General features: G+C 37.6%; 1 protein-coding gene across 1 annotated transcript in view; it reads left to right on the top strand.

Moving 5' to 3' along the window:
* Positions 1-372: 372 nt before the first annotated feature.
* chd6 (chromodomain helicase DNA binding protein 6) overlaps positions 373-24352 on the top strand; it is an 85750-nt gene continuing 61770 nt past the window's right edge. Inside the window, 2 exon segments of the mRNA XM_046845807.1 lie at positions 373-1039; positions 20440-20492. Coding sequence (XP_046701763.1) covers positions 20466-20492 — 27 coding nt within the window. The 5' untranslated portion in view covers positions 373-1039; positions 20440-20465.

Raw genomic sequence — 24352 nt, 5'->3', positions numbered from 1 at the left:
TTTGACTAATTTTCATTTCTTAAAGTAATGATGCCATTTTTTTTTATTTGTACAGTAGATGTAATAGAACTAATAGGGGATTGACTCTGTACCCACACTTCCTCTGCACTTCCACAAGACAACTCTAAAGCACATTAAAGAAGGAAAGAAATATCACAAATTAACTCTTGACATTACGTTAAACGTTAAACTGACGTTAAACTGAAAACTACTCCACGTGACTACCTTGTGAATCTAATGAGAGAATGCCTTGAGTTTGCCAAGCTGTCATAACAGATAAATGTAGTTACTTTGGACAATCTAAAATACAAAACAGTGCGGGATGTTTATCACTTTGTTCACTACATAATTCCATACGTGGTATTTCGTAGTTTGGATGTTTTTATTATTGATGTACAATGTTGAAAATAATAAAAAATAAAGGGAAAACAACTAAAGGGGAAAGTTGTCTCCAAAGGTTTGATAGATAGACAGACAGACAGACAGACAGACAGACAGATAGATAGATAGATAGATAGATAGATAGATAGATAGATAGATAGATAGATAGATAGATAGAGTGTTATTTATAAACAATAAATTAATAATACATACTTGCAATTAACTGAAGTCTTATAATCATATAAGCCATATAACCAATTATGAGCCCCGTGTTCTTTTCATATTACAATTTCTGGGTAGTAAGTATAAAAGATATCAATTCTGACTGAAAACTAGAACCCAACTCTCCAAAGGCTGCAGAAATCCTGAGACCCTGACATGTTTGCGCTAAATCCTCCACTGCTCACATCCGGGCTACGAAACACGAGCAAAGACGTGGAATGTTAGATTTTTTTTCCCCTCAGCCGCCGTAATGATGAAGTAAAAAGCACCACGATTGGTGGATCGCGAGGGACAAGAAACATAAAACCGGAGGATTAGCTTTAGCCTTCGGATTCAAACGGGACACGCTCGAAAATAAGCAGCTGGATCCAAAAGCAGCGCGAACAGCAGCTGGCGGCACGGACGTGTTTTCGCTTGCTTCTTGACATCTGCGAAGGTAAGAGAAATCCAACGCTCAGCATCCACACAAGTAGCTAACAGTGCACAATGGTCTCTCACAATATTTTGCTCTCATACAAACCATAGCACAGCGGCGCATTTACGTGACAGCTCGGCGTCCAATAGGAGGACGCGCTCGCCAGGCTGCGCTAAGCTACAACCAATAGGCAACGCAATAATACGGGCCCAAACTAAGTTAGGCTGTTGGCTCAGGCGGCCAGCGCTAAACTTCACCAAATAATAGCTGTTTGTGTTTTGGGTGATGCAGTAGCCATTTTAGGTAAGTAGGTCTTTTGAAATTCCCACCCTCCCTGAATATGTGCCATAAAAATGAGTATTGCAGCAATAGAGCGTTCCTCGGGCCGGCTCTAACTCCTGCATCCCCCATGAATGAAGTGCTGAGGTCTTGTGCTTTAATAACGTTTAAGAAATGGTCGGGAGTTTGTTTCCCCCCTCCTCGACTCCCACCCTCTAATATTTGATGCATTTTACTAAACTGTCATGGCGATTCTTTTGCGTCCTTGGAAATAAACGCGGGGGCGGAAAAGCGTTATGGTGCTCCGAACCGGCGGCTTGAAGCTCAGGTAGGCGAGGTCCTGCTCAAAGCCAGGGGATAGTGGAGTTCTCAGTGGCGCTTCACACGTGGAACGACCGCGATAGAGAGATATATACATGGACATTAAACGGTGCCGTCGCAGTGATATTAGATTTAGCAGCATAGGCTAACATCGCTAATGCATGTGACACGCGGCGTTGCTGCTGGTCGTACAAGCGGTTTTTTTAATTCGGTCAACACCGATGCATCTAAAGCCCTGTTGTAAAAGTACTCAAGCAGGTAAATTGGTGACTTGGGGAAATCAGGAAAGTACATGTAATGACATTGTAGTTACCTACTATTCGTTCTTATTTATTCAGCACGCGCGCAGTGCACCTCAATTGCAGGTTCCTCTTTTGGCACCTGTCAGGAGTAGGTATGCTTCTCAGGATGTACACTGTTCATAAAGGTTATTTTATTGTTTCCCTCGTGTAAACACACATTGTATTTGTAATATAGTTAGACTAGGCTTTAATAAAACAAAATATACAAATGACAAAGTATTGTTTCATTTTTTTTTTTTTTTTTTTTTTGTTATTTGGCCATTCTTTCTTTTTTTTTTGTTTTGTTTAGGGTGTTCATATCTGGTTAGTGTTAAAATGATAGATATTTAAGATCTGAAGTTATTGAAGAAGTTTTACAACTTCGGCTTGCACTTCAAGTATTTATTACACATAGTGTCTGTCCTAGACATTGAAATGTATTTTTAAGTTCATTTACAATTTCCAAAAACCAAAATCTCATGGAACAAGATTCATTATAGCTATTTTTAGAAGGATTTTATGGTGCACTCTTAGTAACCAAAAGAACAAGTGTATTACCCAGAAGGCATCACCAGTGTGTCTGTTTTGACACAAATGGCAAAATGTTTTCAATGTAAGAACGAAGCATTTTCTTTCAAATAGTTTGCCTTTTAAATTCCACTGGTACAAATGATATCATTCGCCTTCATAAATTTGTCTTTATTCAGGTTCCTGCTACACATGATGAGGGAAAATGTAGATTTTTGATCCTTTAAAATATATCACTTCTAAATATTGATGTAACTGTTAGCAGAAACTGGATTTACATGTGTCGTTTACAGTGTTAGTCATAGTATGAATTATTATTATTATTATAATTATTTATTAATTTAATTAATAAATTAATTAATTTAGTTTACTGCATCCAGCAGATACCCTAATCCAGTGTTAGTGCTCTGTGGCTACATCTAAAAAATCCTTATGCTAATAAAATTAGTGCGTGAATAAAAAGATTATAAACTAAAATGTTCTTTCAGAGAAGTTAGTTCGACCAACATTTCTGGTACATTACCAGATATGATCCAGATACCAGATCCACGTTGTCTGCCTGAAGTTTGAAGCTGTTGGTGTATGAATGAGGCTCCTCTGATTCATCTTTCTTGTTCCATATCCTCCAGGGCTGATTGTTAGACAAAATTCTCTCCAGGGATCGGAGGCTTAGTTACCATGCACTACACAGGGGGTGATTCCACCATTGGCTAAAAAAAGTTGGAATTGCAAGGAAAAAAGGTCGGAATTAGGCAAACCTTTTTATTTATTTATTTTTTTTTTTTTTTTGTTATTTGGCCATTCTTTCTTTTTTTTTGTTTTGTTTAGGGTGTTCATATCTGGTTAGTGTTAAAATGATAGATATTTAAGATCTGAAGTTATTGAAGAAGTTTTACAACTTCGGCTTGCACTTCAAGTATTTATTACACATAGTGTCTGTCCTAGACATTGAAATGTATTTTTAAGTTCATTTACAATTTCCAAAAACCAAAATCTCATGGAACAAGATTCATTATAGCTATTTTTAGAAGGATTTTATGGTGCACTCTTAGTAACCAAAAGAACAAGTGTATTACCCAGAAGGCATCACCAGTGTGTCTGTTTTGACACAAATGGCAAAATGTTTTCAATGTAAGAACGAAGCATTTTCTTTCAAATAGTTTGCCTTTTAAATTCCACTGGTACAAATGATATCATTCGCCTTCATAAATTTGTCTTTATTCAGGTTCCTGCTACACATGATGAGGGAAAATGTAGATTTTTGATCCTTTAAAATATATCACTTCTAAATATTGATGTAACTGTTAGCAGAAACTGGATTTACATGTGTCGTTTACAGTGTTAGTCATAGTATGAATTATTATTATTATTATAATTATTTATTAATTTAATTAATAAATTAATTAATTTAGTTTACTGCATCCAGCAGATACCCTAATCCAGTGTTAGTGCTCTGTGGCTACATCTAAAAAATCCTTATGCTAATAAAATTAGTGCGTGAATAAAAAGATTATAAACTAAAATGTTCTTTCAGAGAAGTTAGTTCGACCAACATTTCTGGTACATTACCAGATATGATCCAGATACCAGATCCACGTTGTCTGCCTGAAGTTTGAAGCTGTTGGTGTATGAATGAGGCTCCTCTGATTCATCTTTCTTGTTCCATATCCTCCAGGGCTGATTGTTAGACAAAATTCTCTCCAGGGATCGGAGGCTTAGTTACCATGCACTACACAGGGGGTGATTCCACCATTGGCTAAAAAAAGTTGGAATTGCAAGGAAAAAAGGTCGGAATTAGGCAAACCTTTTTATTTATTTATTTTTTTTTTTTATTATTGTAGCGGAAACCATTTTTTTCTCATTCTGCAGTTTCTTCTGTGTTCCCTGTCCAGAGCGCTCCAGGGTTTATCGGGTGGTGCGTCAACAATAATGGTCCGTGTGGAAACACACTGCTAATTTGCCTCAAAGACGTTTCTTTTTATATTCGAATTACTTGAGTTGCTTGAAGAATCGTCTCAGTCCTACAAGTAACAAGTCATAACTGCTGTAAACTGGCAAATAAGTAAGATGGAAAAACGTTCTCTAACAGATAAATAATTTGAATAGACATAATGAGCATAGCATACTGTGTTGCTCAGAAGGATTTGAAATAAATGGCCAAATAGCTGACATGAAAGAAGAACTTGTCACTCAAGTAAAAGGCTCACATTATTATGAAGACATTCATGAGTCATTAGCTATTTTTACATACAAAGATTTTTGCCAGACTGAATTTATTTTGATTACCAATTAACCGTTTGTCTTCCATAAAACGAGCAGGCTTAATGTTCATGCACTTAATAATAATTAACTAAATAATCTGATTCAAAGGTATTTTCATGCTGGGAGCACACCATAGCATTAGCTTACCATAGCAGTGAGACATATCCAAACTCGGTATGTTCGGCTTACTGATTGTGCCACTTGTTGATTTATGTAGATAAAATAACTTAAATACTTGCCATTAGTATAATGCAATTAAAAATCGCCTGATTAAAAAAATTTAATATGAGAAATAAAAACTATATAAATGTATTTTACAATGAGCAATTTCCGCATATTTTCTGTATGCACCAATGTACCATTCTGAGCTTAATTAATTGACTTAATTGAGGTCAACTACTATTTCTACAGAAATTATTTTGAAGCTAGTCTAAACTCAAACTTATAAATAAATTAAAATCTATAACATGAGCTGAGTTTTCTTAATTGACCAGTATAATGCACAATTGGGACTCGGATATGAAGAATACAACCATGTTTTGATATTGAAAAAAAACAGACACAATTGTTTAAATGGCTGTTGCATTTGTATTTGGCTTATTATCAAATTTTATATGAAAATAATATGCTTTGTCTTCGGCATATTTGTGGTTTTATTTATTTATTTATTTATTTATTTATTTATTTATATGACAAATAAATATGTCCAAAATATGGAATTTTTGTATAGGCAATTTATTTTGAATATTTTCTTGTGATTGATAGCACCAGCACTCCCACTTAAAAGTATACAACTCTGTCCTGGTAAGCATTTACCTTTATGTCTTTGTTTGCCAATGTGCTAGAATTCTTGAGTTATTGGAAGTGTAGTCCATCAGGACCATGTCTGTAGGCCATGATGTGTTCTGTTGAACAAAACAGAGGGCTAGTTTTGCAATTTTGGAGATTTCTAAAGTCTCTAGTGGTGAGACTCTTGATGACAGTCTGCATTCTCCTTATTGATTTGGGCCACTTGTTCCAAACATTAATGGTTGCTTTTCCACACCTGTTCACTTCATTCGAGTCAGTAACTAATCACACTCTAGCAGGGAGTGAACTGAAAAACTGAGTGTCTCAATCAATTCTGGGCATTTTTAGTCTATTTCTCATAGGTCGGCTCAGTCAGCGATGACTTCTCAGAGACATCTACCTTGACGACGAAGGGACATGAAGATCAGGAAGGAAGATGTGGTGAATGCAATTTTAGGTTGATTTAGTGCATCCTAATCTTCTATGTTTCAGGCCAGGCCCTTTGCCCCAATCTGGTCTGATGATATACTTCAGGAAGGAAATTTTAGTGTTTGTGAAATTCAAATTCTCTCCTCTGATGAATAACTGATTCTAAAAGAGGTGTTCATTGACCTGATGGACATCAAGCAAGTTTCTTAATGGGGTGGGAGTAGTTTAGAATATAATCAATGTACGAAATGAAACCCCAGCATGACTCTCAGAACATTGTTAATTGTAGACAGTGGAAGACAGAGTGGACCCAAGAGAGCCCATTTACCATTATGCAATACTCGTTGTGGTCCCTCGCCCCCCTTCTGAATTCACACCAGATTATACATTTATAATCTGTAATAATAAGACCATCTGCCTTACACTGTGTACGTCCCTCATGTGCCATCAAAACCGTTCTGACTCCACATGGTCCCGAACATGTTCTGTGGTACCAAGAGGCACAAATCCTTTTGCTTGATTGTACATTAATGGGTAATTTGGAGGTCAACAACAACTCTGTCAGATTCCTAAAACTTTTACTGACCAGCTTTTGCCAGTATGGCTGGGCATGTGAGATGTCTGTGGTGTGGTTAATCGCTAACCCTGGGTTTGGAGAAGCAGGGTGGAAACTGCAGGTGATCATTCTTGCTGAGACTTTTTAGCACCAGTTTTCTTATTTATTTTTTGTGTTTTCAGTGACTCCTGTAACTCAGGAGAGGGAGAGACAGAGTGAGAGATCACTTGGCAGAGCTTGAAACACACATACACACTTAAACTTGGAAAGGCAAAAGTTGCAAGCACGCTCTGAAAGAGTTCATTGCAATTAGGGAACATCATTAAAATGAAGGGGTGTGCTGCAACAGTGTTTAGGTAAGTGATATGTGTCATGGTAACATTTCCATGAATTCATAGACCAATGAATTTCCAACAGAACATAGTGCAAAGCATCACACTGGCTCTTCTGGCTTACCTTCTTGCCATGGTAAACAATGTACAAACACTTGGCTATCCACTTGTCTTGTTCTCTGCTGAACTGTAATTGCTAGCCGGCTTGGCACGGAGGGGGCACTCTCTAGCAAAGTGGTTGGATTTGCCATGCCATTGTGTCTATCTCCTTGCTTAGCATGACAGCGCCCCGTTACATGGGTTTGGATGTGCTGCTAGAACTTTGCGAGTTGTAAAGATCTTGCAGCTTAGTTCCTGATTAAAGGTAGGTTTAAGGGCCTGGTTGTTCCTTCCACAGGAGTTTCTGTTCTCCTTCTTGAAACTGTACAGCCATGACACATTTTAAGGGCTTGTCAGTAGGTCAAGGAAATGTATGCTGTTATTGTTGGCAAAAGAGCATTGTATTTATAAACCTTTATGTGGTGAGGAATTACATGCATATTTGTTTTGCATTGCTAACGCCGGTTTTAAAATCAGCAAGCGTTGTTGCTGTTCTCCCTCCAGTTTGTCGGAGCATGTTGCATTCATGGAAAAGACAAAGTAATCCGTCAGGAACAGATGCAAATGCAGTTCATGTTTATTGAGAGACTAGCAGACAAGCAATATTGCACATTTTATAAATGGACAACTGATTCCAATCACCATTGTGCCACCTAGTCTAGCTCGGACCATGCTGTAGTTTTTGCTTTCTGTTTTTGGCTGACAGAATCAAACCCAATTTAATATTCCCTCATTAAATCCCATCTGCCTCAAGGTTTGATGCTTTTCTGTTTACCACAATTGTGAAGAGTGGTTATATGAAGTACCGCAGTGTCTCTTATCAAAAAGGTGTTTCAATCTACAGATCTGCTGCTTAGTGGGTTTTTTTATTTATTTGTTTTTGTTGTTTTTTAACTGCAAAATTCTGAGTAAAATGTAGAGGCTGCTGTGATTGAAAATCCCAGGAAATTAGGTAAAGAAACACTCAAACCAGTTCATCTGTTAACAGCATTTATGCAATGGTCAAAATCACTGAAATTCTGACCCTATTTTGATGGATGATGTGAATATGATGAAGCTGCTGGTCCAAATCTGCATGATTTTCTGCATTGCACTGCTGCTAAACATTGAGCTGATTAGACAGTTACGTATTAAAAGTAGGTGCAAAGGTGTTTCTAATGAAGTCTTCCATGGATGTATATTGAACTCATTAATGTTCATGTAAAACCTGCCCTTTTCTCACGTTATTGTAGTAGAGTTTTTGTTTCCCAGTATTTCAATTTTTGTTCATTATTTCTGTTTATTTACCTTGACAGTATGCAAAGGCATCATTTAAAGATTGTTTTAAGTTCATTAATGTGAAATATTAAACAATTAAAGCAAATATCAGTTAATATAAGTTAATCAGTATAATTAATAGGGATGCACAAGTTGTTAATGGAAAACTTAAAAGGTAAAACTAATTTGAAATGAATTAACCCTTCCATTCCATTATCTGCATGAAAACAGATGAATTGCAGCTTTATTTTCCCTGAGGGCTTAGTGGTTAACTTTAAAAAGGCACACCTTAGCCTCTACTGTAATCAAAAGATTTATGAAAGGATTACATTGATAATGGTGCACACAGAAGTACATTTACTACCTTATAGCACTGTTACAACTGCTATCACTGCTAATTTTACTAGTGAAGTTCCATCACCTATTATTGCAAAATTAAGATGTGGTGCAGATGGTTGAAAATTGCAAACTTTTATTGACTAGTTTAGTTGAGTTTTTTGATGGTTTTTAAAAGTAAGCTACAAAATGACAGATGGCGAAGCCCACAGCTTGATACGTTTTATTTATTTATTTTTCTAAAAAGATTTTCATGTTTTATGACAACAGTCCATCTTTTGTAACATAAACATTTTCTAGAGTTTATTAGAGTGCCATGGTAAGCACAAAAGGCAAATCCTTCTTGTGTGACATAACATGAAACAAACATGGCTAAATATTGAGGCTGAGTTCATTATTGTTGACTTCAGGATATAAATACTTTGCAGTTAAATATAGAATAGGATTTTTCATGCCTGCTTTGTTGGACAGTTTCAGTCTTATGGTTTTTGGTACAATTAAGAATATCCTGGTTTATTAGTGCTGTTTGTTAAAAAACTACAGTGTACCAGTGACCATTTTCAACCATTAGTGACAGCTACTGTGTTTCCTAAAATGTTTAGAACATGGTATAAATTGCACCATCCAGGACCATAAAAAAAAATGTAGAACAGCAACTTTTGTTGTTAAATTCCTATAGTGTTTCATTACTGGTTCCACTAATGACATTTTTGCATGTCATGACTTCGTGCTAACAGTTCTAGAGGTTTGTGCTAGTTTGATCTCCTTGTCCCCAGTGTAATTTTATTTTGCAGTAAACAGCTGCAAAATAAAACTTTCCAGTTCTACACATCCGGCAAGGGCAGCCATGCTCTCTCTGTACGATTGAAATCTTTTTTGGTATTTTCAAAAGTTCTTCTCTCCATCCCACTGTAGAATTAGTGCCTCTTTTTATTAGCAGCCTTATAATCAATCTCTATCCACTTTATCCTTCACACCCTCCTTCTATGCATCCCAACCTTTACTCATCCATGTTCAATTCAAGCTTTGTGCCCTTCTTTTCTCTGCAAGCGATTTATGTCTCTCAAAACTCTCAGGCCTTTCCAATAGCATTTCTCGATGCTCTCTCTGAAGGGAATGCAGGTGTCTTCCTTTTAATTCTAGCCTTTCTGACCCCCCCTAATACCCTTCCTCTATTAATGCCAACTATTAGCCCATCCTTCTTCACCAGATGCATGCTAAAGTTCCTGTCTAACTGCTCTCATCTATGTTCATAGCTCTTCCTGTTTTGCAGTAGCTGTTGCTCCTCCTGTCAGACTCTGTTTTTAACTGTCATTGAGGGATTGTGTATGGTTTGTTGCATACCCTTCAATCAGCCTTTTTCATAGACCTTTTTTATGCAACTATGTCCTTCTGCATTTCAAGCCCTATGTTACTCAATCTTGACCTGACTATTTCAAAATAGACCAAATATATCCTCACAAATTCATTTGCCAAATTCATTTTGCTTGTCGTGTGCATGTGAGTGTAGGAAATGTTTCTGTTTATACTAGAAGCACCTGAAATATAAGGTACATACCAGTAATATACTGTAGGTGCTTGACTGTCCAAACTTTTATACGGACTAAATTAGAGTGTATATCTACATCTATAGTTAAGTTCTTCAATATTGTGGGACTTATGATTTCGCTGCTTGCAAGATATGTGCGATGAAATGTGATAAAGGTGCAGCAAAAAATTGGTGGGCTGTGCATTTCACACCTAAGCCTTCAGTGATGTCCTACCTGAATCCACCTCTTAATACAATCATTTTGATGCCATGGCTATAGAAACCATCAATATTATACAGAAACGCAGTATAATGGAGCGTTGCATCACAGGCTGGTATTTCATGCATCAAGGATGAATGGAATTACTAAAGCAAGAACCCCAATAAACACAATTCAACAAGTGTCCTTTCATTGCAGCCCCAGCTGTTCCACCCCAATAAATAACCTTTATCAGAAGGCAAATTGTGTGTTTTTGTGCAAATTTGCCAGGTAAAGGAAACACAAACGTATAAATGGTTCATGAAAAGCGTAACAACTTTTTTGAACTTTTTTGGCTGACCTTTTGTCACGATGGCCAGCTTTTCACAAACAGTTCATCTTAAAAATGTGTAAATGCAAGCAAATCAATTATTTTGAAAAACATATCAGATGCACAATATAGCGAATATATTTGAGCTTGTGCAGTTTGCTAAAGATGCGGTTTGCGAGACCTGGCTAGTGTGCTCTCTGACCATAAAAGGAAGAGAATGGGGGAAAAAAAAAAGAAAAGAAAGTATGCAAAAATGTGGATGTTATTGTACGCCTGCTAGATGGCCTCAGAGTCACCAACTCGAAACCTGAACTTCTGATTGTGTCAGCAGAGAAGGTCTTGCTGGTCATAATGGCTCGCCACCGATGTGTGTGTGGGTGTGTATACAGTACTGTTCAAAAGTTTTAGTCTGCTGGGAAAATTGTTGTAAAGTAAGAATGATTTCAAAAATAAGTGTTGTTATTTTTTTATCAACAAAATGGAAAGTAAATAAACAGAAGTGAAATACAAATCCAATCTATATTTGGTGTGGCCACCTTTTGCCAGCAAAACAGCATCAGTACTTTTATGTACACTTGCACACAGTTTTTAAATTTTGCAGGTAGTTCTTCTGTCTCTTCATGTAATCCCAGACAGACTTGATAATTTTGAGATTAGGGCTCTGTGGGGGGCAAAAACTATTACTTCTATTACTTCCAGGACTTTTTGTTCTCTACAATGAAGATAGTTCTTAATGACATTGGATGTATGATTGGGGTCCATGTCCTGCTCCAGAATAAATTTGGGGCCAAACAGTTGCCTCCCTGATGGTATTGCATGATGGATTAGTATCTGCCTGTTTGAGGACACCATTAATCCTGACCATATTTCCATCTCCATATGCAGAAAGGCAGCCCCAAACTTGCAAGGAATTTCCACCATACATCACTGTTGCCCGCAGACATTAATTACTGTACCGCTCTCCAGCCCTTCAGCAAACAACTTGCTACAGACAGATATTTTAGTTCCAGTCCAGAGCTCCTGCTGCCATTCTTGCGTGCCTAAATTCCTATATTATGCATTGTTGAGTTGCTTAGCCTTGTTTCTACTTTGGAGGTATGGCTTTGGAGGTAATTCTTCCATGAATACCACTTCTGGCCATACTTCTCAGACAGTAGCTGGGTGTACCTGGGTCCTGCCTGTTTCTGACAGTTCTTTGCACTGCTGGACAACTTCTGATGGCGAAGGGATGTAAGCGTGACCACTGCATCTATAATCCTTAACACTCCCTTTTTGATTGCTTCTTCAAAATGGTTAGAACAGAACATCTTAAAACACCAGTCTGCTATGTAATCTTTCTAGAGAGACATTGTTGATGCGGTATTGATGCACCTTGTGTCCTGTTGCTGTGCTTAGTCTTGCCATGGTGTAGGATATGTGACATGGTGTAGGACCTGTGACAACTGTTTTCCACAACCTCATCTTAGTAGCAGAGTTTGGATGTTCCTCACCCAGTTTTAAGCCTTGTACACAAATAATTCTGTTACAGTTAATGACTGTTGTTCAACCTACATATGAAAGTAATGTTTTTTATACCTGCTTGGTATGCTTAGTTAATTATACACCTGACTCTGAACCTATAAAATCCATGATTTTGGCAAGTGTAAGAATAGAAAGCCAAAGGTAGTTAAGAGTTTTAAATGAGTGTCAGTGTAGCCTTTAAATTTGTCCTGTTCAGTTTTGATAAAAAGTTGTGTGGTATGTTTTTTACTTTGTCTTTATGTGCATTTACAAAAGTCCAAGATTGAACGTAAAAATTGGACACTTTACTTTTAATCCTTTACAAACAAACAAACAACAAATTCTCTTTAAAAATCTGAGAAAGTAAAACATTGCTTTTCATGAACACACTGTGTGAGGGTTAGTCTACATTGGCTCTCATTCATGCAGATGCTTCAAAGATTTGAGTATTTTATGTACTGCAGTAGCAATAAAGCTGTAATCACTCATTGTATGCAAATTTACATTTATCAAGCATCTTTGACTGGACAACTCAAGATTCATGGTAAAAGTAAACTTGAATGGTGGAAAAAAACTTAGTCAAGCATGCATGATGTGGTATTGATTTTACACCACTAGGATAAGTGAGCTTTGCTCTCATTATACATAGCATTCAGCACCGACCATTCTGCCCAGGGAACAGGAAACTCTGGGAAAATTCAGGTGAAACTTGCATGTGTAGTGATCAACAATAAATGGTGCAGTATACAGAGAAACTATTGTCTCATGGAATTATGCACGTTGGACCTGGAATACCCTGCCGAAAAATTGCATCACAGACACAGGACTTTTACAAGGCAGTAAAAACACTGTTTAAGTTGGTATATGGTGACATTTTACTCCCAAAATTTAAACAGCGGCTACAAAGGGAAGATCATGTGACGTAGGAGGTACGGCGCTCAGATGACTAATCACTAGTCATGCCACAGGATTTGCAGGAGGGCACAGAATGGGAGGTGTTCCGGTGCAGCTCTAATGTCAGTGCTTGCCTATCCAGAGTTTCTGACAGGGGAGATTATTTCCATATGTTTTTTTCCAATCAAAAGCCTTGGGTACATTTAGGATTAATGTTTTCATGTGGAAAGCTCTGAATGCACAACCTGCTACTTAGAACACAGGGCTCCAGATGACAGCATGGAGGAATATAAAGCGGCTTTTTACAATGATTTGAGTATTTTCTGTTCACTGTTTGAGGTTTCTATCTCCAGCACAGACCAGAAAACCTGTATGAGCCTTCAGGCCTGACCAGGGAGGAACAAGGACTGGTCATTTGGGAACTGGATGTGAGAAAAGTGCAAAGTTAACACAAGAAGCATCATTTCCAGACCTGCAGGCTTTTTATATCTAAATGACTAGCACCAGATCTCGGGGCTATTTTTAAGTTCACAACCAACTTGTTTCCACATATATTAAATCCTCCACCATCATTTCTGTCCCCAACACCCTGTCTCCAGTAATGACTGCTGTCCTGTTGCACTTACATCTAGGGCTGGGCGATATGGCCAAAAAAATTCCGATTTGCGATTTAAATTGATTTTTTTTCCCCCCTGCTTAAAATCAATCCACATATGACAAAAAAAAAATTTTTTTTTAAGTTTTAACTTTATTAAATAAAGTTTATTTACCCTTCTGGGATTATAACCCACTTTGGGTTAAAGTGCAATCAGAAACAACAAGCCAAACATACAAGATGGCGGCCCTGCCATTGTAAATTGTGAAAATAGAACGTAACATAACATAAAATGAGCAAACCTACAAAGAAAAATGTTTTATGAGTGTTTAAATGTGGAACATGATTAAAAATGCACCTGAGGTTTTGAGTGATTTTGCCTTTACTTTTCTCCAAAACTCCACAGTAAAATGAGATCAAATTTAAGAGAGTAATAGACAGGGACACTGTAAATAAAAATAATTTGAAAGATTGAGCAAACCTATAAAGAAAAATGTTTTGAGTGTTTGAATGTGGAACATGGTTAAAAATGCAGTGATGTTTGGAGTGATTTTGCCTTTACTTTTCTTAAAAACTCCACAGTAAAATGACTGTTTGAGTGTTTGAATATGGTGATTTAAATGATCAGATTTTTCTGTTTCTTAACGAAAATGCCGTTCTGAAGCGTCTTTACATGTATTTTGGTCGCTTCCACCACCCGTACCGCAAGTGTACGACTGGACGCGCAACACTTAACAAAGTGCGGCTGCTTAACCGTGTATTTTCAAGATGCGGCTGCTTAACTTTTCTTGGGAATGAGTTCTTCTCTGCTCGCTGCCATGTTGTTTGTGTATCTCTATGGCAAAAGCGTGGGGGGGAGGGGGGTGGAGGCTGAGTTCGTTCCAAACTATGGGAGCCCAGAGGGGAGCGTCGGCGGACATTAAGAGAAAACCGATTTTTATTAAAACTGATCGATGTAAACTACACATTCGAGTTAATCGATAAAATTGATTTATCGCCCAGCCCTACTTACATCTACAGTGATGTTTGGAAAAACTGATCAGAGTTTCTCAGTATCTCAATTTCCAGCTGCCTAAACAAACTACAGTTCCACAGGTTAAAAGATTATCAACTACACCCTCCCATCTGCAAAAAAAAAAGGAACCATTTATGGACATTGAGGATTTTGAAACCATTTTCAATACTATTGTCTGCGTATTTCTTTGTAAAAAGCTAAAAAAAAACCTTGGGGCTGAATTCCACATCTTGGTCATTGAATTCTGGACTATCTAACAAGTTGAAACCAAGTGGTCAGGATGTGAAACCACACTGTCTCCTCAGATGTTAGCAGCTGTGAGGGTGAGCCGCTTCATATTCCTTGGGGCCTCTATGGAGTCTCTGTTCTCACAGAGCATCATCGCCTGGTTTGGAGTTACCACATCCAGGACAGAAAAGCCCTGTATGAAGTAGTGAGGATAGCAGAGAAGACCAACGATTCGGGTCAGGAGAATTATCAAAATATTTACCCTGCCTAGACATTACCTCTTCTCTATGATTTTATCTAGGGATGCACCGAAATGAAAATTCTGGGCCGAAAACTGAAACACCGAAAGAAATTATGCCAATTATTATTACCATTGCATTTATGTCTATGACTGTGTACTAACCTTACTAAAATCAAAGGCATTTCAATTGCATAAATTAATATTAAAGTTTCAAAGAATAAATCAATTAGAAATTATGAAAATATTTATTTATAGCACATTGCAACAATGCACAGGATAAAATAAATTAAAATTCAAACTTAAATGTTTAACTTAAATGCACTCGTGTACATTAAATAATAATGTACAGGCCCTCTGGCCTGCTGAAAGGTTGTAAAATTAAATATGTTCTTTCATAAAAACAAAGTGCATTCAGAACAAGTGCAACTGTTTAAAGATACAACAATACAACACTATCACTGGGAAACTTCCTGCCTTTTCAAAAACGTCCGCCACAGACGGAGTGCGCATGCTCGGAGGGGTTTTGCTTTTCTGTGCCGCGTTTTTCTCATATTCAGCATAGCGATCGGAATGTTTGGATTTCAGGTGAAAAATTAAACCCGATGTGGAGAAAGTGTTTGCAGACGAAATTTCTGCATTACATGTTTTGTAAATCGCTATCCGTGGGTCTTTCTCAGATATACTGAAATACGTCCACACCGCAGACATGTTGTTTTAGACATGCACGTGCGGGCCGCGGTTTCTGTTTGCGTCATCACAACAAACTGTTTCGGCCGTGTTTTTTCGGTGATCAAAGTCTTTCGGCCGAAAACCGAAAATGCACTTTTGGGCCATTTTTGGCCGAAAATGAATCATCAAAATTCACCAGATTCTGAGGACCAACAGGGATAGACTTAGGTTTGACTTATAATTTTGCAATGTTACGTTGAAGATTGCGATTTGATAAATTTGTAAAAATGTTGTACAGACAAGCGTCGGCCTTCACTCGCATGACCATGCGCCCACACTGGCGCTCGTCCATGTGGCCGCTGCTGTACCTCACTGTATTAATTAGACAGTATATACGTGTACATTATGTGCGGTCACCGTCTTCTTCTACTTTTGGCTGCTCCCATTAGGGATCACCACAGCGGATCATCGGTCTCCAACCTTAACCTCCTCCTTGGCCTTCCTCTTTCCCACTTTCTTTTCCCTCTACCAATATACTTCATGTCCCTCCTCTGCACATGTCCAAACCATCTCAATCTAGCCTGTGCACAGTCCCTCTAATAAACACTCTAATTCTAATTCTGACCATTGTCGTCAGTCCCAATGAAAATCTCAATATCTTCAGCTCTGCTACCTCCAGCTCCACCTCCTGTCTTTAAGTCAATGCCACTCTAAACCATACAACATAGCAGGTCTCACCACAGTCCCACAAACTTCTCCTTTCACTCTTGCAGATACCCTTCTATCACAAATCACTCCTGCCACTCTTCTCCACCCACTCAACCCTGCCTGCACTCTTTTCTTCACTTCTCTAACACACTGTCCATTACTTTGCACTGTTGACACCAGGTACCTGAACTCCTCCACCTCTTCTCCCTGCAACCGCACCACTCCACTGCCCTTCCTCTCATTCACACACATGTACTCTGTCTTACTTTTACTGACTTTCGCTTTCCTTCTTTCCAACATGTACCTCCAGCTCTCCAGGCTCTTCTCAACCTGCTCCCTACTCTCACCACAAATAACAATATCCACAAACATCATAGTTCATGGAGACTCCTGTCTGATCTCGTCCATCAACCTGTCCATCACTACTGCAATGGTAGGGCTCAGAGTCGATCCTTGATGCAATCCCACCTCCACCTTGAACCAGTGTGTTGTTCCTACTGCAAACTTCACTGCTCTCACACTGTCCTCCTAAATGTCCTGCACCACCCTCACAAAACTCGTCTCTTGACACCCTGTCGTAAGCTTTCTCTAAATGCACAAACACACAATGCAACTCCTCCTGACCTTCTCTGTACTTCTCAATCAACATTCTCTAAGCAAATAATGTGTCTGTGGTGCTCTTATTTGGCATGAAACCATACTGTTGCTCACAGATGGTCACTTCTTCTCTCAGCCTGGCTTCCCCTACTCTTTCCTATAACTTCATGGTGTGACTGATCCACTTTATTCCCCTGTAGTTACTGCAGGTCTGCACATCCCCCTTATTCTTAAATATCAGTACCAGCACACTCCTTCTCCATTCCTCAGGCATCCTCTCACCTTCCAAAATCAACCTGGTTAAAAACGCCACTGCCATCTCTCCTAAACATTTTAATGCTTCTTCCGATATGTCATCTGGTCCAACCGACTTTCCAGTCTTCATCCTCTTAATTGCTGCTCTCACTTCCTCCTTACTAATCTTATCCACGTCCTGCTTTACCATTTTCACACCATCCAACCTTCAAAATACACCCTCCATTTTCTTAACACGCTCCCTCTACATAATTTATTGCACTAACTTGCAGCACATCCTTACCATCTCGGTCCCTCTGCCTGGCCAATCGGTATAAATCCTTTTCTCCTTAGTGTCCAACTTCTCATACAGCTTCTTATATTTACATATCACCTTTTTCTTGGCTTTCGCCACATCCCACTTCACCTGCTGCAGCATCTCCTTGTACTCCTTCCTACTTTTCTCATCTCTGTCAATCCCAATTCTGTTTTGACAACCTCTTTCTTTTTATGCTCTCCTGCACTTCCTCATTCCACCACCACATCTTGTTCTTTTTTTAGTCTTTTCTCTCCTTCTCTTCTTCAACTCCAAATCCATCCTACAGACCACCATCTGATGCTGTATAGCTACACTGTCCCCTGCCAACACCTTACATTCTCCAATCTACTTCAGGTTGCATCTTCTACATAGAACATAGTCCACTTGTGTGCGCCTTCCTCCACTCTTATACATCACCCTGTGCTCGTCCTTTTTCTTAAAATAAGTGTTCACCACTGCTATTGCCAACCTTTTAGCAAAATCTACCACCATCTGCCCTTCCACATTCCTCTCCTGAACACACAACCTCTCTCTTCCTTTACTAGTCATAGTACCAACATATAATGTACCAACCCGAACCTCCACTCTTCTACACTTCTTCTTTCCCTGCTGTCTCTGTAGACATCTTCCTCCTCCTCCTCCTTCGGCCAACAGTAGCCCAATTGCCATCGTTACCCTGTTAGCTAACAATACCTGTGGCAGTCGTTGGTAACTCGGGCTTCGACTGATCCAGAATGAAATACTGGTTCGTGATCCGCATATTTGATTTGGCACATGTTTTACGCTGGATCCTAACGCAACCCTCCCCATTTATCCGGGCTTAAGACTGGCACTAAGAGTGCACTGACTTGTGCAACCTTTATGGCTCAGTTAAATGATTGACAAATCACAGTATACTACACTATACTGATAACTATTCTTTAAGACTCCTGGGTAGGCTAGACCATGGCTCGAATTCAAATATTTTTAAGTTAGAATGGGGTCATTGGAATGCATCTCCATCATAAGTTGGGGACAACCTGTATATGTATTATTATTATTATTATTATTATTATTATTATTTTATTTTATTAAATTTTGTTTTGTGTGCATTTGTTCTCTTTTTGTCTGCACTTTGGGACAACTAACTATGTTTAAAAAAAAAAAAAGTATTACATCACACATGAATTATGTATGTGACAAACAAACAACTTTTGATCTAACCATGGATTCTAATGTTTACCATAAATAAATAAATACAAATAGAAATATTGCTTACATGGATTATTTAATAGGTTATTTTATAAGGCCAACAAGTCAAAAATGTTTTATGTTTATTCATTAACTTTTTGAAATTTGATTTGATCTAAATATAGTTTCTATAATATAAAAATGAGGTATTGTATATAAATAATTCACTTTAATTTGTGTGATGTTTTGTGACGTTCTAATCCCGGTTATTCCATTTACAGTATGACACAAATGCAGTCAAATGCTAATGCATTACTGTATTAGGCCAAGAACAGTTTTATCTTTATTTTTTTTGCTGTATACTCCAGACACTTGGGGTTGAGATCAATAGATGAATCGGAGTTGACAGAATTTTTGCTTTTGTTTTCTGATATTCACATTTAGTTAATTTAACACCTTGATAACTATCTTTTGGTATAGTAACAGAGTTTTTAATGAACATTAATGTAAATAACATTTAATTGCATACCCCTTGCTTGCAATAGCTGCATCAATCTGGGGCCACACTGACATCAACATATTTCATGGATACTTTTTTGAGATTGGATAGTCAGGGAGTTCTACATTTAGTCTTCTCTTCAGGAGGTGAAATGCATGTTTATTTGGGTTAAGGTCTAGTGATAGACTTAGCCAGTCTAAAACATTTTACATTGTTTCCAATATATACTTTGTTGTGTTTTGGGTAATTTTCTTGGTATGTAGTGAAATATTTTACTGTAAGTTGGCAGAGAGAAAGTCTGTAGACATCCGAATTCATTCTGCTACTACCATCATGTGTTCGATTACTACAGTTTAGTCAGGCTGTTCCCGAAGCAGCCATGCAAGCTCAAAACTCCATTGACCTCCACGGTTTTTGACCGATGAGAATGTACTATGGCCTCCTTTATAGCCCTTGCTTCATAGGACTGTTAAAGGAAAAGCTAAACTGAAAGTTGTTTTAGTTGTTTGTGAATGTACTTCTGTTACATTTTTCCTTAGCACAAGAGAGGATGTCAATCCTCAGTATGCAGAATTCCTGCCGCAATTGGCTGGTCATTGTAAAAGGGCTGTGCTTGACTTTTTGCCTGTGCAAACATGACTTTTAACAGTGAGAGAGATGGGCAAATTATAATTGTCAAACACCTGCAAATACACTGTTGAATTTAGAAGTACATTATCTGCTGATTTTCTTCTCACAAATATCTTGTGATTTCTGGTGCTGATCAGCCCGATTAATAAATAAAAATTGATTGCACTTTTCAGAACAGAAAGTAAAGGACAGGAGGGAAAGTCAAATGCAGCACCATTATGAGGATGCAATGTTTTATTCACTGCATTTCATTGGCTCTGTACTTGTGCACTGTACAGTTACAAAGTTGAATCTTACCTAATCTAATTTACATCCTCATTAGCATGTTACACTAAGAAAGGAAATAAATGCAGAACTATAATCAGAAATAAACACTTGAGGGCAAATATCAACATTTTGTGCACTTTTATTGTGTTTATTTTAATTATTCGCTTTTTTCTTCACACAATTTATTTAGGAATATGTGAATTTATATATTTCTTGTGCTTTTCCTCGGGTTTTACTCTCTTTAATGAACCTCTGTATGATCCTACGACAGTGAATCTGTCCACTGTAAAATATCTTTAATTGTTGTTTTATATTCCTATTTCAATAGATGCAGATTCAAAGTACTAGAAAAAAATGAAAATACAAAAGAAGGACAAGCAGGTCAGTTTTTAACCTTTTACATCTTTCTGTCCTTTTTTTTTCTATTTCTTTCTCTGGTTGATTTCCTTTTTTTTTTTTTTTTTTTAAGTGCTGCATATATCTAACAATTCATAAGGCATCATAGGCCAAAGTGTATCATTTTATAAACAAAGTTTTATTTTTGAGTGAATGTCACCACATAAACACTGTTTCTTGTAAATCAGTTTCATTTTTAGATTGTGAATTGACAGTACATGTCCCTGTCTATAAGCTGGTACTATAAAAACATTAACATGTTTAAAAGAGTGCTTTTATATAATCCTATTGTTCATGTTACTGCCAGAAATACTCTGAGCTATGCTGTTTTATGTAGGAAAAAAATGTCACCAGTACTCTAGTAAACGTCATATTAATCCAATATTTTGCCTATGTTATTTTCATGCATAATTTCAGTTCAGTTTGGCATTCTTTTGGATGTGTTGCAACAATTAAACCAATAATAAAAAAAAAATATATATATATATATATATATATATATATATATATATATATATATATATATATATATATATATACATACATACATACACATACACAGTAAGGAAAATAAGTATTTGAACACCCTGTTATTTTGCAAGTTCTCCCACTTAGAAATCATGGAGGGGTCTGAAATTGTCATCATAGGTGCATGTCCACTGTGAGAGACATAATCTAAAAAAAAAATCCAGAAATCACAATATATGATTTTTAAACTATTTATTTGTATGATACAGCTGCAAATAAGTGATTGAACACCTGTCTATCAGCTAGAATTCTGACTCTCAAAGACCTGTTAGTCTGCCTTTAAAATATCCACCTCCACTACATTTATTATCCTAAATTAGCCACCGTTTCCAAGGTTACTGTTGGTAATACACTAAGACGTCATGGTTTGAAATCATGCATGGCACGGAAGGTTCCCCTGCTTAAACCAGCACATTTCCAGGCACGTCTTAAGTTTGCCAATGACCATTTGGATGATCCAGAGGAGTCATGGGAGAAAGTCATGTGGTCAGATGAGACCAAAATAGAACTTTTGGGTCATAATTCCACTAAACGTGTTTGGAGGAAGAAGAATGATGAGTACCATCCCAAGAACACCATCCCTATTGTGAAGCATGGGGGTGGTAGCATCATGCTTTGGGGGTGTTTTTCTGCACATGGGACAGGGCGACTGCACTGTATTAAGGAGAGGATGACCAGGGCCATGTATTGCGAGATTTTGGGGAACAACCTCCTTCCCTCATTTAGAGCATTGAAGATGGGTCGAGGCTGGGTCTTCCAACATGACAATGACCCGAAGCACACAGCCAGGATAACCAAGGAGTGGCTCTGTAAGAAGCATATCAAGGTTCTGGCGTGGCCTAGCCAGTCTCCAGACCTAAACCCAATAGAGAATCTTTGGAGGGAGCTCAAACTCCGTGTTTCTCAGTGACAGGCCAGAAACCTGACTGATCTAGAGAAGATCTGTGTGGAGGAGTGGGCCAAAATCCCTCCTGCAGTGTGTGCAAACCTGGTGAAAAACTACAGGAAACGTTTGACCTCTGTAATTGCAAACAAAGGCTACTGTACCAAATATTAACATTGACTTTCTCAGGTGTTCAAATACTTATTTGCAGCTGTATCATACAGATAAATAGTTAAAAAATCATATATTGTGATTTCTGGATTTTTTTTTTTTAGATTGTCTCTCACAGTGGACATGCACCTACGACGACAATTTTAGACCCCTCCATGATTTCTAAGTGGGAGAACTTGCAAAATAGCAGGGTGTTCAAATACTTATTTTCCTCACAGTGTGTATGTGTGTGTGTGTGTGTGTATATATATATATATATATATATATATATATATATATATATATATATATATATATATATATATATAAAATATAATATTTTTAATAAGAACTATTTTTAAATTAGTGGTGTCTTCATTTGTTGGCCGATGCAACATAAGCAAAATTGACAAATGTAATTCTTTTTTATCTATAAATAAAGCTAATAGATTGAGATTTGCGCTGTGCGGTATCATTTGAAACATCTTTCAGTTTGACATCATTCTTGCTAAGTAAAGAATTGAAACATTACTTAATGAAAATGTACGTACTTACTCAGCGCAGGTGGGAATAACTATAGCAAATGTCACTGATGTTCATTAAAGGCATGGCGCCATTTCTGAGCATATGCATAAGCTTAAAAAATACAGCTACCCTAAACCGTTCACATGCATGTTTCAATGAGCAGAATGTTATCAATTTGCTCTTGTGTTTGAGGATGTGCGTACATTATGCACACTCCTGACCATAGCATGTGCAGGAACCTGTAGTGGTAAAAGTTTAATTATGGGTGTATTATGAGGAGCACTGTTTGCACATACTGTTCATCATTTCAGCATAATTAACAGCGTAATTGCTGACTTTGTTTCTAACAAGGTGCAGACAAGTCACACAAACACATCTAATGATTGATTAGGATGGTTCCTTGCATAAAGATTTGGTCCACACAGCTTTGCACATGGAGCAACGTGTTTTTAAAAAGCGTAATAGACAGAGAATAATGAACAGATGATTTAATTTGCCCAGTGTCATTTTGTTTGGCTTCTATTATTTTAGCCACAAGTACAATGTGATCATGGAGGCATGTCTGTTTTTTCCCAAATAACTATGAGCCAAATAATGTTCTAGTATCACTCACAATGCAAAAATAATTACACTTAAGACAACGGCAATGAGGAATTCCGGGCTCTGTAAGGCCAGTAGAATGCATATTTGTGAATACAAGAAAAACAGCAGAAGAGATGACAATGTCATTTTAGTATTTGATTCAAATGCTACTCTCATTCATCAGTCAGGTTTCCGTTAGAGTCTGTGCGCATGGGTGGCACAGAGCTGTCCACTTACCTGCTTTTGATTATGGTCCAAGCTCCAGGTGTCTTGTCCTCCAAAGCTGGGAATAGTTTGCTATCATTCAAGTCTAATTGCTTAGTGTGTTATCACTGCCATTTGCTATAGAATATGTGGGGTTGTGTAGTGCATGTTACTCATGAGCCTTTTTTGTTTTAAACATTGCTAACTCTGCACTCTGGATTAAGCACTCATTATCACAACCAGCCCTGCACATAGTAAGATAGCAATGCCAAACTTCATTACAAGACATGCATTGCATTTTATTTGCTCTGTGGGTGTTGAATACATTTTCTTTGTAGAGCTTGTAGCTTTAACCTTTCTATAGTTTATATTCACCATAAGGCACAGGCCACAATTTGATCTTGTTGAGTCTGTCTCTCAACTCAGTGTTTTGCTTTTGAATATTCCACATTCTCAACAACTAAGTTGGTACTGTAGTTTGCAGCTACTGAGCTACTTGCACAGTTGTTGAGCAACCTCCTGGCTTATTGATGAACCTGATCATTTTGCTGGGTTAATGAACATTCACAGCTCTTCGCTTTCTTTGTGGGTATTCACACAAACAATTGGTTTGAATTGTTTATAATGGGGATTTGCATAATCTTTAACAGGTTTAAGAGACGCCTTTTCGCTGGATCAGAGCCTTTGTCTTAGATCAAGGGTCACCAACATGGTGCCCGCCAGGACCACATGAGTAGCTCGTAGGCCTTTTCTAAAAAAATAGCTGTTTCCTACTTTGTTAAATCATTGTTGATAATTATTATGAGAAATCATTAACATGATGAGTGTCTTCAAAGATGAATATCATTAATTACTAATAATAACATATAATAAAAGGTAAATTAAGCAAATGTGTTATTTCAGATGAAATTGAAAACTGTGTGTATCAAACTGGTAGCTCTTCACATTAATCGGTACCCAAGAAGTAGCTCTC

The sequence above is a fragment of the Silurus meridionalis genome, chromosome 1, assembly GCF_014805685.1.
Source record: "Silurus meridionalis isolate SWU-2019-XX chromosome 1, ASM1480568v1, whole genome shotgun sequence".
Classification (NCBI taxonomy): domain Eukaryota; kingdom Metazoa; phylum Chordata; class Actinopteri; order Siluriformes; family Siluridae; genus Silurus; species Silurus meridionalis.
This window is presented reverse-complemented; position numbering and strand designations above follow the sequence as displayed.